Below are 16,211 nucleotides of genomic sequence, written 5' to 3' on the forward strand. Positions count from 1 at the left end.
TCTGCCAGCTATAAATTTGACCGTTAGTTTGTATAACCAAAGTAAATTTGCTCTGTTATTTTTGCTAATGATTGTTTATATCATAAAGTTGAAATATTAATAAACACGGATGTTTTGCATTGAAGTTTTTTAAGAGTTCATGGGATTGCCAATTTCCTAAAATCTCACCTAAATTCCTAACCACTACCTAATCCATAAAACTTATGGAATCCATCGGACTACATGACTTGACTGGACCATAGCCTTAATAAGGGTTGATATAATAGTGTAATTCTAGTTTTAGTTTTTAAGCTACCGCTCTCGTTTTTATAATGAACAATTACGCATCAAATACTCTATAACTACATGTTAAAAAAATGAGTTAAACAAGAAACAGTATGCTTCATTGGATGCCTGCAATGGCAAAATACACAACGGAGAAGAATAAATTAGAAAGTTGTTTATCCTCTGGAGTATGGAGATGTTCCAATAAAGGGCTCAATAGATGCAAGATGTTCTCTTAAGAATTTATAAACCAATTCAGTGCTAGTAGCAGATATTCGGACCACTAAACCTGTATCCTGAAAGAAAAAGAGACATTTTGTAGATCAGAACTTGACTAGAAATAAATGAATTTTGAATGCATTTATAACACCAATCGTATGACTTTATATACTTAAACATTGATGCCAAAAACCTTACCAAAGGGCCAAACACACTACATGAAGCAAGTAAGACTTCATTTGATTCCTTGTTTTCAATGTCTAACTTCCCCTTCTTATAATTGGGGTTTGAACTGTGTGATCTTCTGCCAAACAATTCTGTATTTCTCTCCCTGATTTTTGCTTGTACCTGGTTCTGTATGAATGCCATCTTTGGTCTACAATATATCACAAATTCATGTTTCCAAGATATCAGTAAAATTCTCTTTCCCATGGAAAAATCTGCAAAATGAGAGCTCAATTGAGATATATTTACAGCATGCCCTCAAATCACTCACTGCAACTTTTGCAATCACGTAAACTTAAAGAAGAAACATCAAAAAAGTGAACATAAAAAACTATTTGGTTTATGGAGAAACAAGGGCACAAATCAATATTTAGAAATGAGACCAAAAGATTGAATGCTTAAAGCACCTCCAGTCTCTCTATTCTTGATAGTGATGAAGAACAAAACAAAGGTAAGTAGAATGGTGCAGTTATTGCTTAATGTGGGCCCTCATATGTCAAAATGTAATCCTGGGTTTAAAGTTTAAACTTGTGCGGCTGCCTACAGAGGTAAAGTACAACCTATTATAATTATGAATGAAACACAAGTACAATTAGTGTATATCCTCCAACAGCGCATGTCAGAAATAAAAACTTCAATGCATCTGAATATTATGTCTGGAGTGAATATTTACCAAGTTCCCCAACGCCTGAGTAGGTGAGATCATAGTAGCAAAAATCATTTAGGGAAAAAATCGATAAACCAAAAGTATAAATTTTTTTTTCAAAAATCGGGAAAAAATTGGTAAAAAATCGGATTTAAAAAAAACATAAAAAATTGTAGAAAAAGAGACAAACTATTTTTTTAAATAACTTCAGGGCATTTCCATAGCATAGAGATATAAAGAGCAAATAAAATAGAGTTTAACCCATGAATTGTAGAAAATATTTTTTTTTATTTATATTCATATTACTGATTACATAGGCAGATAATCAGTTAACTTTTTAAGAGGGCAGTCACCAAATACAACAAATAGTTGTCTAAGTCAGATCAAATATTAACTAAATCTATGAAGTAACTGAGATCAAAAGTTAACAGACAAATAGTAAAAGTGGAAGCCATTTTGAAGTGATCCAAGACTTCAATTGTGATTGAGGCAAGGAGTTTTCTAGGGGTAGTTCAATATTTGAGAAAGCTTATCAAATCATATTCCATAGTTGCAATGCTTTATATTCCATGATGGCAATTGGTAAGTCTTTTATATGGGGTAGAATTCAACAAAAGGCATTTGTTTAGCTGAAGTAAAATATTAGCAAGCCACTGGTTTTGGCAATACCTAGCTTGTAACTACTATTTTAGGTAGAGACACATTTTAATGATTGTGTGTTGGAAGCTCTTTTATTACAACTCTGTAAGCTTGTTTGTTGTCATTCAGATTTATTTCGTGGAACACTTTAGATATATTGCTCACATAATGAATTGAATGTCTTTGTTTGAGCAAAAATTGACTATATCAATTATAAATTATAAATCATATATCTATATCTACATATATTAAATATGTCTTTGAATGTTTAGTGTTGTGGTAGAAAAACTCCATTGGTGAGGTAGCCACCAAGGTTCAAACCCATACTAGGCCATTGAGCTCGTGAACTTTCTACCTTTGTTGGGTCGTTGAGCTCGTGGGTTTGAACAAGTGAAGTGTGGGGAATGATGAACCCCAAAAAAAATGGACAAAATAACAAACTTTTTCAACGTTAATTCCACATTGACTCCACATTGACTCTGATTTTGTCTCAGACCAACCCTATTTCTAAGCAATTCAGTAATTTCACACAATTTCTAGGGTTTTGCAAGTTTTTACAATAATTTATTTCACTTTTTTGCCATTTTTGGGTTTTTAACATGATTTTAATGTGATTTAAATGCAAAAAATCTTTGAAACTTGGTCAACGCTTGGTCAACGATTTTTTCATGAATCGGGATTTTTTTAGGGAATAAATCGGGTATAATCGTGATTTTTTGCAGACTATTGCTTCATTGGGTGAGATAAACAATAAAGAACAATCTCAAGGATGCATGGCCCTGGTGAGCATAAAACTCGAGTATATTTAAACTTTGATGATATGATTTTAAAGGATTGAAGATGAAACATAAGGTCTATGTCCTAAGACACTTGGTGACATAATCACCTTATTGTAAAACCCTTCCCGTATATAACCTGTGATTTAAAAACTAAGACTGGCATTGATGAGTAATCATTGGGAAGCAAAATATAAGGGGTTAAGTGCTAAATGCAATCCACACCACAGGGCTCGGATGATGGCACAAAGAAAACCCAATAACCTAGCTGGTAAATAAATAAGTTATGGAATGAGCATGTAATAAAAAACAAGAATAAAATATTACACATTCAGAATATAAACAGAGCAAAATGATGCTCTTCTAATCGAAAAGGCCCATAAGGTTGAGAATAAGATTTCCCATGATCAAAACTAAGGGAATGCTTCTTAGCTGATTTTCCTAGCTGGAATGAAATCGTAAGTGCATATATGCTTATTGATCTTAGCGGCCAAGTACAAGTAAAAGACAAAAGCAAGAAAGGTGGCTACAATCAAACACAACTACAAGCTTGTTTAACTTCTATAACAGCTGACAATACATCTAATGTGTTAGTTCATTTTCCAAATGTGTGTTCAGAGAATTATCTACTAATGAGAATGTGGTGCTGGTGCTATGTCATGTCCCTTCTTTGATCGTTATATTAATATATATCTTAAATGAAGTAATTATTATTATTAATTAATATAATAATTAACAACGAATGATTATTTAAAATAAATTTATTTATTAAATATTATTATTTAATTAATATTTATTACTAATAATATTCTTGAAATATTCAAATAAAAAAATAAATTAATATTATATTATAAACTATACACATTCATATTACATAAATATTCATTAATATCAAATATTCATAATATTCTTATTAATATTACATATACATCAATATTAAAATTATTTAACTATTTATTCATATTCTTATTAATATTAAACATTCATTAATATTAAATTTACATATTAATCGATGATTGTTGTCTATTACCGGTTTAATAAGTTCCTTTTATCTTGTTGATAGTATTAGCATTTAGAATATAATTTAATTAATAAATATAATGCTATAATATAATATACATACCTCGGTGATTATTTTAAATTTCAGAATCAATTATATTGAAGAAATTAAAGACAACGTTGTGGATTAAAGGCTTCATGAAGTAATTAGTAAAAGGTAAGAATGATTCCCAATAGGTGAGATTTATGAGAAGTGGCATAAACAGAAATTACCATTATCTTTTTTATAATAAACACAACAACGATTAAGGAAAGAATGATTACCTTCATGGACGGGCACATTACGAAGAGGCCATGTGAGCAATGAATTAGTAATGGAATGGTACGATTAAGTAATGAAGTTTAAATAGTTTAAGTGAAGAGGTAGGACATCACTCGTTAGAAAGGGTGTCTCTCTTTAATATGATGATATATATTTGTAGAAAGGAATTGGAATTAAAAAAAGGAATTGGAATTAAAAAAAGGAATTGGAATTAAAAATGGTGGGGGAGGATACGTAATACTAATGCATCAGAAATCAGTAAATAAAGAATGAAGTGTAGACTAAGTAAAGAATTTGTTTCAGATTTATATAAAGAATTTATGACGGAATTGTGAGAAGTCAGTGATTTGGTTTACGATAGATTTAAGAGGAGAAATAATGGATAAGGAAATAAGAAAAGACAAAGGCCTCTGTTATTATATTGTCTCGGAATCACATTGGGGTATGAATCTGAGAATATAATACTATTAACATAATATAGTATGATGCTGTTAACATTTAGTAATAGTGATAAGGTATGACACAATTCAATACTATTAATATGACAAGGAAGTTACATAACATAATACTATAATATAAAATGCTGGTAATATAATATAAATTATAAAACTGTAATATAATATAAATTATATAATACAATAATGTTATTACATAATACAGATGACATAATACAATGTTGTTCATGAAATATAATATAATAATATCATAATGATAGTTTAATAAATGCTTTCCTATAACTATAGTGTCCCTCTATTGTAATCACTATATATTAAATTTGTGATTCTAGGACACAATCTTAGAAGGTCCTTTCTTTAGAATATTAATAAACAAGGGTATGAACCATCAAATATAGGGTCATACAATTCATCCTTTCTTTAGAACTGTGCCCACCCATTGTTTAAGATTATACCATTCACCCTAATCAAAATGTCGCCATGCCTTTTTGGAAAAAAACAACTAACCAAAAGTGTAAGATTTTTTCAAAAAATGGGGATTAAATAGGGGAAAATTTTGGATTATCAAAAAATGTAGGAACACGCAAAAAATAAAGAGAAAAAACTATTGTTTTCTAAATTTGAAAGCATCTTAATAACATAAAGATATAGAGAGCAAAAATAAAAAAGGTGATTATAGCCAATGAAACACAAAACAAAGCTTTATCCGAATTTTCCACTATTTCTGAACCCTTTTGATAGAGGTTAAAACCAATGTTACAAGACTCGGCGAGTCCTAAGGAAAGCAGCATGAAATAGGTCCTGGAAACTCAAGACCCAGTTCCCAAACAAGCCCGTGGGGAAGACTCAACCATAGGTGGAGAAAAAAAAAAGTAAAAACGTCAAAAACAATTAAATGACCTCTCAGACCCTAAAACCACATTCATTTCATTTTCAAACACGAGGAAAAAAATAGTTTTTGAGTTAAAAAATGTATGCTAGTGAAGAAAAAACCAGCACATAGATCGAGCAAGAAACTTATTGATGACTATTTGGGCAGGTTTACAGCAGCCCTTGGCACGCCTAAAAGAGCCTACGGAGGATTTGGAGGAGCCCACTGTTGATTTGGAGTAGACTACTGTCAATTTGGAGCAAATTGGAAGAGGCCAATTTGTATTTTGAAGTTTTTATTTCTCACAGTTGCCAACAAATCGGTGTTGGTACTTGTGCTGGTCTAGTACAAGAGGATACCAATATGTCTATTTTTGAAAAATAGGAGACGGGTACACGGAGAAACAATTTTTTTTTAATATAAGTTAATAATTTGCTAACATTAAAACTGAAAATACCATGACATTGAACCTTCAAAACAAGAGTACTGGTAAAGTTTAACATTAACTTCAAAGTTTAAACACACAAATGTCAGAGAGTCAGAACTATATATTTGATATTACATATTGAAATTCATAAATGTTGATAACATGATAGGCTGATACAATACAAAAAACAAAAATCAGAAATCAGAAATCAGATATCTATTGTCTACACTTCTATGCCATCCATTTCTAGGTCCTCAGCTACTCGTCACTGTCAAACTCGGATTCCTCTTTTGGTAGTTGAACTGGGGGTAAATCACTCAGGCCATCTGCTTCAGCCACTTCATCCACCAAGGCTGCAACTTTTTCATCAAGTGAAATTTGGTCCCAGTTTTTGGACCCTATTGTACCCATGCTCTATATGAGAGATAAGGCAAAGTGAGCTATGAATGTACACTATGTAATGACCCCAATTAGAATGGGTCAACCCCCTCCTTTGCTAGTGTGTTTTTTATTAAATAAAGAAAGTTTCGAATAAATCGAAATTATAAATAATTTGTTTGCAGGGTGACTTGCCTTATTTTCTTTTAAGCCAACCTTGTGGCGGTTTACCTGTAGCCAACTTTAGTTGAATGTGTATTTATAGGGGTGTCATCGAAGGAGAAAGAATCAACGAGTTTATTCATGAAGAGCGTTAAATGAATGCAGGACACAACTCAGACGCAAACCTAAGGATTTCCAAGACTGGCAGGACGAAACCCTTGCCATACTACCCAACGTTGCCTTATTCGCAGTTTTGTGCAAGACCAGTGCAAGGTGCAATAAGGAAGGTTACAGGAATTGCAAAGGGAATGTGGAGTTGACGGTAGTTATTAATTCTAAGGCCATATTGTCTACATCTGGACACATGTTTAGGATTGCACCTGGTGTCCTCCTTCAGGCGTATAAGGTCAAATAACTCCTTGCACACCTTAGTATCTATTCATGCTTGTACCTCTAAACACAAGCATACACTTTGTATCGATTTCCTCTGCCATTGTCCAGTCCTAGGGCAAGTGGATCGTCCAAGTATGGTCTCATTCCTCCTCTCTATTGAATGAATGTAATTGTATACTGGATTGTGTCGTACTATTTTAAGAACCTATTGTTTGCATGTACATGGAACTGATTTGATAAACTAAGGTGTTGTTTGGGCCTGGGCACTTATAGTCTATAGCAGTAGCATTATGTTTTGATCTGGAAATTATTTATGAGACATAAAGCTTATTTTACTTTTGAAAACTTCTTGTTGTGATCTATTGAACTGATTATAGTTATGGTCAGAAAGTTCAGTCTTGTAAGTGATACTGTTGCAAGCAAATCAGAATATATATTTCTTAGAGAAGGTGGATACATCAGACTGTGTCCTAAGGAATCTGATCTTTAGGAGAAACTACTGTTTTCCTGGATTGATACGTAATCAGAAACTAGTTTGAAGCTGCAACAATTGTTATTGGGAAATTTTGTGCAATTTTTCTACCTGGTATCTTTCACACTAGGTTCTTTGTTTTCTTTGACCCCAATTGGTTCCTCTTTAGTGAATGAAATAAAACAAGTACTCCAATTCATATGAAGAGTTGGCTACTTGTGAGAGAAATCTTCTTACAAATGATTCAAATTCAGGGGTTTCACCTCCATGGTTCCACCTTCACTCTATGGGATCTTTCTTTGCATGCATACCATACAAAGCTTCCATGGAAGAAAAATCACTATGCCCATGTGATGACTTATTCCATTGAGTTCTCATTGTTGGCACCTCAATTTTATGTGTCTAGACCCTCTTTATTTGTGTTTCATAAGTTCTCCACCTTAATATCTACTTATGGTCCATCAATGATAACAGATCATAGATATCTTATATGGCCCGTATATGTCCTTCATACCTTAGCCATATTTTCTAAACTGAAAAATCTCAAAATTTGGCTTAGTGTTGGTTACTTGCATGAAAGTCACGACCACCATCCAAACTCTCAATTCACGAGGTAAGCGCAATAGCATAACTTCAGGATACTGTGATCGACATCAATGATCAACGACTCATCTTCAATGACCAGATTTTGAATTCAGAACATTACAGATGGGATTCAAATGTTGTTGTCTGATTTTCTCAAGAAGAAAGGGGCACCCATACTGTAGTTATTGTTTGCAAGCATCAATACCGTCAAAAACTGTAAATGATATTCAAATTTATGTTCAAGTCTGAAGTTGTATAATATTGTTATTCTTTTTCTGATGTTTTCTGTTGCTTCTTATGTCACAGATTGCTGAGGATAACATTAATTATTTTCTATGCCTCTACAGCATTTCATTGACATATACTTATAGACAATGCCCACCGATCAAGGCATGCCTTGACCGATCACGCCTTTTGACATGCCCGATCAAGACATGTCTTGATCGGTGCATAGGCACCGCTTCACTTAAGTGTTATACCGATAACTACCGGTCACGTCATTTAACATATTAAACTGATTACCATTCGGGTCACATCAAATAGTATAATTAACCGATTAACAATCGGTCACGTCAAGTAATATAATCACCCGATAAACAATCGGGTTATGTCAAATATAATCATCAGATAACCGATCGGTATAATGTGAGATTAGGATGATAACTATTATAGTTATCATATGATATCATCAATCGATGCTATCATATGATATCATCAATCGATGCTATCATATGATAGCTATGATAGTTATCATAAATCTGGTTTGATCTTATTACAATCACAGCATGAGTAACATGATTATAGCATGATCGATTATGCATATAAGATGATTATAACAAGTTCATTTATTTAATCATGAGGTCTACATTTAGATTGTAGTTATATCGATAAGGTAGATGATTGAATGAGAGATAAATGAAGTCTCTCATTCAATCATTTATCTTACCGAAGCTACTAAGTTTCAACACTCCCTCTTAGCTAGGGAAGATAACTGGAGACCTATGTAAAAATAAGCATCATATTTCTCATAATAAAATGTATTACACGACTTTGTAATACAAAGGATCATATCACATATGCTCGTGACATGATGCATCACGTAATGAGTGACACGGGAATATATCACATCATCTCGTGATATAGATATCACATAACATGTGATATCAGTATCGAATAACACGCGATACCTTGGATATAAAATACTTGAGAATGTTGAGTTCTCTTATATCCAGGTTATGGTATGTGCACTGACATTACGTCACATAATGTCTTCATTATCGTCACCCAAGGGCAGAGTGAGGGCACATGCCGCTAGCCACAGTGATTTCAATGAGTCGGCTTCCCGACTCACGAAGGAAGCCCGCCAAAAAAAAAACCTACGGAAGCCATCAAAAGCATCTCCAATGCCGCTAAATCCATGGCGGATGCCACCAAGGAGCGCGTTAAGGACTTTGAGAACAAGCGCGAACTTAAGCGGTGATTTCGACGAGCAGCAAACGCCGCCAATGAAAGGCTAGGGGATTTTGCCTTCGAGACCCGGAGGATCCTACAAAGGTGGTATCGCCAATTTAGGGTTACTGATCGCATAGAGGAAGCAGCGGACTTGTTCAAACAAGAGGTCAAGAGAATCGATCATGAGTTTGGTGTTGGACGGAAGAGTCACGCGCTTTCCATGGATTTTCGAAGGAATTGGCCTAGGACGATTTTGGCAAATTGCTTGCATTGCCAAGAAACTTTCGGCTGGATAAAGACACCTGCAATCAAAATTCGTCGATTTTTCCAGTCAATGGAGATTCGACACCTGCATCCGTGGAAGAATTGAACAGGTCGAAAATAACTATCACAATCAATGAAGTTTCTTCAGAATTGGCAGCGATTGACAGTGCAGGATTCGGTGTTGAAGGTTTCTCTCAACCTAAGCCTCAAAGATAACAAGAAATTGAAGGCTTGGTGAAAAAGCTCATAGAGGCATTGGAATCGAGCGAAAATACGAAAGAGGAAGCACAAAGGGAGACCGCCAAACATATGAAAGCAGAAGTGGCTGCCATTAATGCTGATAACAGACAATGATGAATTGATATTGGGTTGATTTGTGACTTTGGTGGTGGTCCTTAGTGAGGGGCAGGAGACTCTTATGGATTCATCCCTCGATTACACTCCTGCCATTCAGAGAGAGTTAGATTCCGAGAATTCAAGTCACGAGTTGAGACCTTGCCGGGAAGAAGATTAAGGTTCTTTGCAATCTTTCTTTATATCAGTCAATGGAGGGGAGTTCACTTCCAAGGATTTCTTTGCAATCTCTGAGGTAGGGATCAAGAGGGAGTTTTCTGACTCACTGAGAAGAAGTGAAGGTGTTAGCTAAGAAGGTTGCAGTGTTGCAAGGCCATGTACTAAGTCCTTAAAAGACCTCTTCAGCTGCAAAGAACAGAATTGCACAAGACAATCAATCGGGATTTGACATTGGTAGCTCCGCAGACCTATTCATAATAGGGTGATCTAGGATGAGGTCAAGAAGGACAGTCCTGAACTCTTGCTTGTCAATAGTGGCAGAGGAGTGTGTTGGAAACCATACCTCTAAGGCGAGCATTGCAGGCAATCTTGGACAAGGAGGTCAGGAGGTTGATGCAAGAACTTGGAGCTTCAAAGGGAGCCACATCATCATGAAGATTTGTTGTAATGTATATTTCTCTGAGACGGAGAAGTATGAGGTGAAAGCCCTTGTTAGTGTATATTTCTCTGTGACGGAGAAGTATGAGGTGAAAGCCCTTGTTAGTGTATATTTATCTATGATGGAGAAGTTTGAGGTGAAAGCCCTTGTAATGCATTTTTTTTGTGTGACAGAGAAATTTGAGGTGAAAGCCCCTGTCTTTCCACTTTTGGGAGTAGCCATGGTGGACGTCATGTTGAGAGACTCTGTGATGAATTCTTTGTACTTGTGTTTCTCCGCTCATGGGAGTAGCCATGGTGGACGTAATATTGAAAGACTCCATGACGACATCGCGTTGAGAGACTCCATGATGGGCACTTGTACGTGTGTTTCTTTCCACACATGGGAGTAGCCATGGTGGATGTCATGTTGAGTGACTCCATAACGACATCACGTTGAGTGACTCCGTGATGGGCACTTGTGCACATATCCCTTTCGATACATGGAAGTAGCCATGGTGGACGTCATGTTGAGTGACTCCATGACAATACCACGTTGAGTGACTCTATGATGAACTTTCTTCCACAAATGGATGTAGCCATTGTGAGTGTCATGTTGAGAGACTCCATGACATGAATATCTGGAAAGATATCTCCCTAGCTAAGAGGGAGTGTTATTGTATAGCAGCGAGAGAGTATCTCCGCCCACAAAATAATATTTAACAATTACTAATATGCACTGATTATTTTTGTTATGATGAACCGAACTTAGTATTTATTTATTTTCTCTAACTAACAAGCATTGGGTGCCTTAAGGGCGGTGACTTTTCAAGGAGCCATTGCCACTACTCACTCCACCTAAGGACGTGTCTCTCCAGCATGGATGTGGAGAGGAATAAAAGGAAGACTTCCACCATATGGAAGATATGAAAAAAAGAAAGGAGTTTGAATCTGTGTTCAAAGCCACACAAAGATAATACACGCAATTGGAATCATAAAAGCAACATCGAGCTCAATTTTAATTATTTTTAAATAGCAAGCAAATTTTTCTACACAAATCCACAAGCTAAATCAATCATCAAGAGAAAATTTGACATCAATTTATGACTTGTTGAAAACCAAACTTAAGGAGGACCCAAAATTGGCTTTGAGAGCAACACCAAGGCAAAAGAAAACATGGCAAGGTTTGAACATGGGTACAAGAGGAAAAAACACAAAGTAGGACAATAAACAAACCATAAGCAACACAAACCAAAGTTGTTTTGTTCTTTGAAAAGGACTTTGAGATGTTGAAGATGCAGTCAATGAAATTAACACAGTAACATTGTCGCTTAGCACTATGAGCATTGTCACAATCATACACAGGCTTGCCAAGCAAGATGTCACATAATTCTGTAAGATTTGGCTATGAAGATAGCCACCCAAGATCTAGAGGCCTAATGGAAAGCACAACAACAAAAGAGATAGAATGTGACAAGAATAAGCTATATTCCTATCAATGATGCAAAAGAATCAACTATAATCCATCAAATGTACATAGGAGACCCCTTGCTTATACAGCCAAGGTGAGAACATAGGAGTGCATAAGATTCTGACAAGTGTCGTAATCTTATCACATGATAACCAAAGTGAAAAGCTATCATCCACCTAAAGTGGAAAAGTGATAGTGTGATAACACCACAAAAGGTGGATCACCCACCTAAGGTGGAAAAGTGCAACCAAAAAAGATGGATATGTTAATGTGATAAAGGCACTAAACGTGGAGACGCCACATAAAGTGGAAATGATAACATTATAAGTCCATCTAAAATGGAGATGCTCCAACAACCTCCTATGTGGTCCCTAGGTAAGCTTAAGTGACGTGTCATCGGGGCCTATGATAAGGTAAAACATTTATTATTACACTAACAACTTCCAACAGCATTATGTCATAGGTGGCTTACTACATATGGATTCATTCCATTCTTGATCATTCGATGGCACCAAACTTGAATCTGTTGGATTCATCCTACTAAAATTATAAGAGGATGTACTTTAGTAGTGACATCCACACTTGGTTGCAGCTTGCGCAACAATGTTCATTTAGCTTTGATCATTGATGATGACATGATGATACTCACCCTTGACCCACCACCTGGTTTAGATGAGGAATCTCATTCCTCAAAGGTGTATGTGGTAGAGACAGTGCTCAAACAAGTAGCACCTAGATTAGTGTTATCCATTTACAATAGGCTTCACATGGAATGAATGAGTAATGATAGCTACATGTGGTATTAAAAATTGCAGAGATAAAATAAAACACAACTCATAGTAGAACAGCACACACATTCTATATTACTGCTTGGTAAAAAGAATACAAAGATTTCTTATAAATAGAGTTTTCCAGCTTCACTAACAAAAAGAATTCAAAGTCTCTAAAAATAGAACATGCATGGCATGCAATATTTGGTGAAAAAATAAACCAACAGTTCTAAAGAAAGCTCTAATCTAGGAATAGTCTAACTGCATGCATACCATGCTTTATTTGCATGAGAAATAAAAAACTATTAACTAAATTAATCTAGCTGCATGCTGGTGTATGGTGGTGGAGGCTAAAAACAGTTATGAGCTGCATGGAGCTGCATGTTCGAGCAGCATCAGTTATCAACATACTCCCCCTTGATGCTGAGAGGGCTCACAATCTTATCTTGTAGTGCTAAAAACTGAGCTTTTGCAACCGCTTTGGTGAATATATCCGCTAGTTGATCCTGGGTGTTGATGTGCTTCAATTCAACATCCTCCTTCTACACCAAATCTCGTATGAAGTGATATTTCATATCAAAATGCTTTGTCCTGCTGTGATGAAATGGGTTCTTTGCTAACTTGATGGCACTCACATTGTAAATTACTATAGGCTGAATTTGTTTTTCTCGAATTCCTTCTAAAACTTTTCTGAGCCAAAGAGCTTGTGTACCTGTCGAGGTAATTGCAACATACTCTGCTTCTGTAGATGAGAGGGCAACAATACTTTGCTTTTTTGAGCTCCAGGTAATCAAACCAGAACCAAAAGAAAAACAATTTCCAGATGTAGATTTACGGTCATCCATACTACCTCCCCAATCTGAATCACTAAAGCCTACAAGATTGAACTTTTCAGAAGAGTAGTGATGAATACCAAAATTTAAACTCCCTTTCACATACCTCAAAATCCTCTTGGCTGCCTTCATATGTATTTCAGATGGATTTGTCATATACCTTGAAACAAGTGAAATTGAATATGTAATATCAAGTCTTGTGTGGGTTAGAAACATCAAGCTCCCCACAATACTTTTGTAAGCTGTCTCATCAACTAAATCAGCACCGTCATCTCTACATAACACATCTCCATGAGCACTTGGAGTGGAGGCAGGGTTACAATCAGTCATATCAAATTTCTTTAGCATATCATGTGCATACTTTGTTTGACAAATGAAAATCTCATCCTTACTTTGATAAACCTCCATTCCTAGAAAATATTTCATCAGATCAAGATCTTTCATCTCAAACTCTTTCATCATAGTAGCTTTGAATTCATCTTTCATCTTAGAACTACTACCCATATACAAAAGATCATCAACATACAAACTTATGGCATACCACACTCTTAGTGCTTGCTTAAGGCCATACAAAGCCTTCTTCAACCTGTAGACATGATTCTCTTTTCCTTCCACTTCAAAACCTTGTGGCTGCTCCACATATACTTCCTCTTCTAAGTACCCATTCAGGAAGGCACTTTTAAAGTCCATATGATATATGCTCCACTTCTTCTGAGCTGCTAATGAAATCAGCATTCTAATGGTCTCTTGGCTTGCTACTGGTGCAAATGTCTCTTCACAATCAATTCCATACTTCTGTGTGAAGCCTTTAGCAACTAATCTTGCCTTGTGTCTTTCAACACTCCCATCACTGTTAAACTTAGTCTTGTAGACCCATTTGGTGCCAATCTTTTTCTTGTCATGCGGAAGCTCTGTCAACTCCCAAGTGTCATTCCTATGAATGGAATCCATCTCTTCTTCCATGGCTTGCACCCAAACCTCATTAGTACATGCATCTTCAAAACATGATGGTTCAAAATCAGCCTTGGCTAATAAAGCAAAATTCACTGTCTCACCTATTGGGTTTTCTTCATGTACTTGATTTCCACTCTCCTGGTAGATATCACTCAATCTCCTTACCTTCCTTGTAGAGCTTGGAGAAGAAGCTGGACTTGAACTTGGTAGTGAAGAACTTGATGAAGAGTTGCTTGGTGGAATTAAACCACTGGATACAGAAACATTAGTTGGTTGCTCATGATCAATATCAGCAATTATATCATCATTCAAAACAGATTTTGGCTTCTCAACATGGCCTTTTTGATGACCATAAACTCCCCCTTCATCAAAAATCACATCTCTTGAGACAATAAGCTTGTTAGTGAGGGGATTATACAATCTATAAGCCTTGCTTTTCTCACTATACCCAATAAAAATACATGACTCACTCTTTGCATCTAACTTCTGTCTATTCTAATCAGGTACATGCACATAAGCCAAACAACCAAAAAAATTGAAATGATTAACATTACGCCTTTTGCCATACCAAGCTTCATAAGGAGTCATCTTTTCTAGTGCACTGGTGGAGCTACGGTTGAGAATGTACACCGTTGTAGCAACTGCATCTCCCCAATAAGAATTGCTCAATCCCTTGGTTTGCAACATGCACCTTGCCATTTCAACCACAATACGATTATTCCTTTCAGCTACTCCATTCTGTTGAGGTGTGTATGCAATAGTAAGTTGCCTCTTGATGCCATTAAAATCACAATAACTTTGGAAAGCCTTTGAGCAAAATTCTCCTCCACGATCAGTCCTTAAACACTTGATCTTGCATGCTTTCTCATTTTCCACAAGGGCTTTAAACTTCTTGAATGTATCCAAGGCTTCATCTTTGGCCTTCAAAAAATATACCTAACAATTTCGTGAGTAATCATCAATAAAAGTGATGAAATGTGATGACTTACCCAAACTCTTAGTTTGCATAGGACCACATATATCTGAATGAACAAGTTGAAGTGGGTGATATGCCCTCCATGCATTGTCCTTTGGAAACTTTTCCCTTGCATGCTTTCCTTTAGCACAACTTTCACAAACCTCCTTGTGTTCCTCAACCTTGGGCAAACCAGAAACAAATGCATGCGAGGTTAGAAACTTCAAACTATGAAAATTTAAATGTCCATACCTGGGATGCCATAACCAACTTGAATCCTCATAAGCCATATTTGCCAAACTGTTGTTATGTTCACCAAACCTCAAGGCGAACATCATATTTCTTGTCATGGGCACAACAGTGATCACCTTATTACCCCTATTCTTATCATAGATAGTACATGTCTTATTCTCAAAGACTACTTTATAATTTTTCTCACATAGCTGCCCAACACTTAACAAATTGTGCTTCAATTGTGGAGTATAATAAATATCATGAATACTCTTTATACCTTCTTTTGTTTGGACCTCCATAGCTCCTTCGGCAGCAACCTCCAATGATTTATCATCACCAAGCTGGATCTTGGATTTGAAACTTCCATCCTTTGTTGAAAACAACTTCTCATTCCCTATCATATGGTTAGAGCATCCAGAATCTAGGTACCAAACATCTTTACTAGTATTTTCACCTTTGACATAAGATAAAAATAAGCGATCTGGAGGATTCTCACTACTTTCTTGAACATAGTT

The 16,211-nt window shown here is 35.7% G+C and overlaps 1 protein-coding gene across 3 annotated transcripts in view; it reads right to left on the reverse strand.

The window, feature by feature from the left end:
• Window positions 1-357: 357 nt before the first annotated feature.
• The window catches only part of LOC131041632 (urease accessory protein D), a 35,339-nt gene continuing 19,485 nt past the window's right edge, over window positions 358-16,211 (reverse strand). For 2 of the 3 annotated variants that reach the window (XM_057974782.2, XM_057974779.2), the window contains 2 exons: window positions 682-859; window positions 358-560 (listed from right to left, as the gene is read on the reverse strand). In XM_057974782.2, coding sequence (XP_057830765.2) covers window positions 441-560; window positions 682-859 — 298 coding nt within the window. In that variant the 3' untranslated portion in view covers window positions 358-440. Of the gene's footprint in view, window positions 561-681; window positions 924-16,211 lie in introns of those variants that run through there. The other variant, XM_057974783.2, reaches the window with a different exon arrangement.

Source organism: Cryptomeria japonica, chromosome 8, assembly GCF_030272615.1.
Source record: "Cryptomeria japonica chromosome 8, Sugi_1.0, whole genome shotgun sequence".
NCBI classification, from domain to species: domain Eukaryota; kingdom Viridiplantae; phylum Streptophyta; class Pinopsida; order Cupressales; family Cupressaceae; genus Cryptomeria; species Cryptomeria japonica.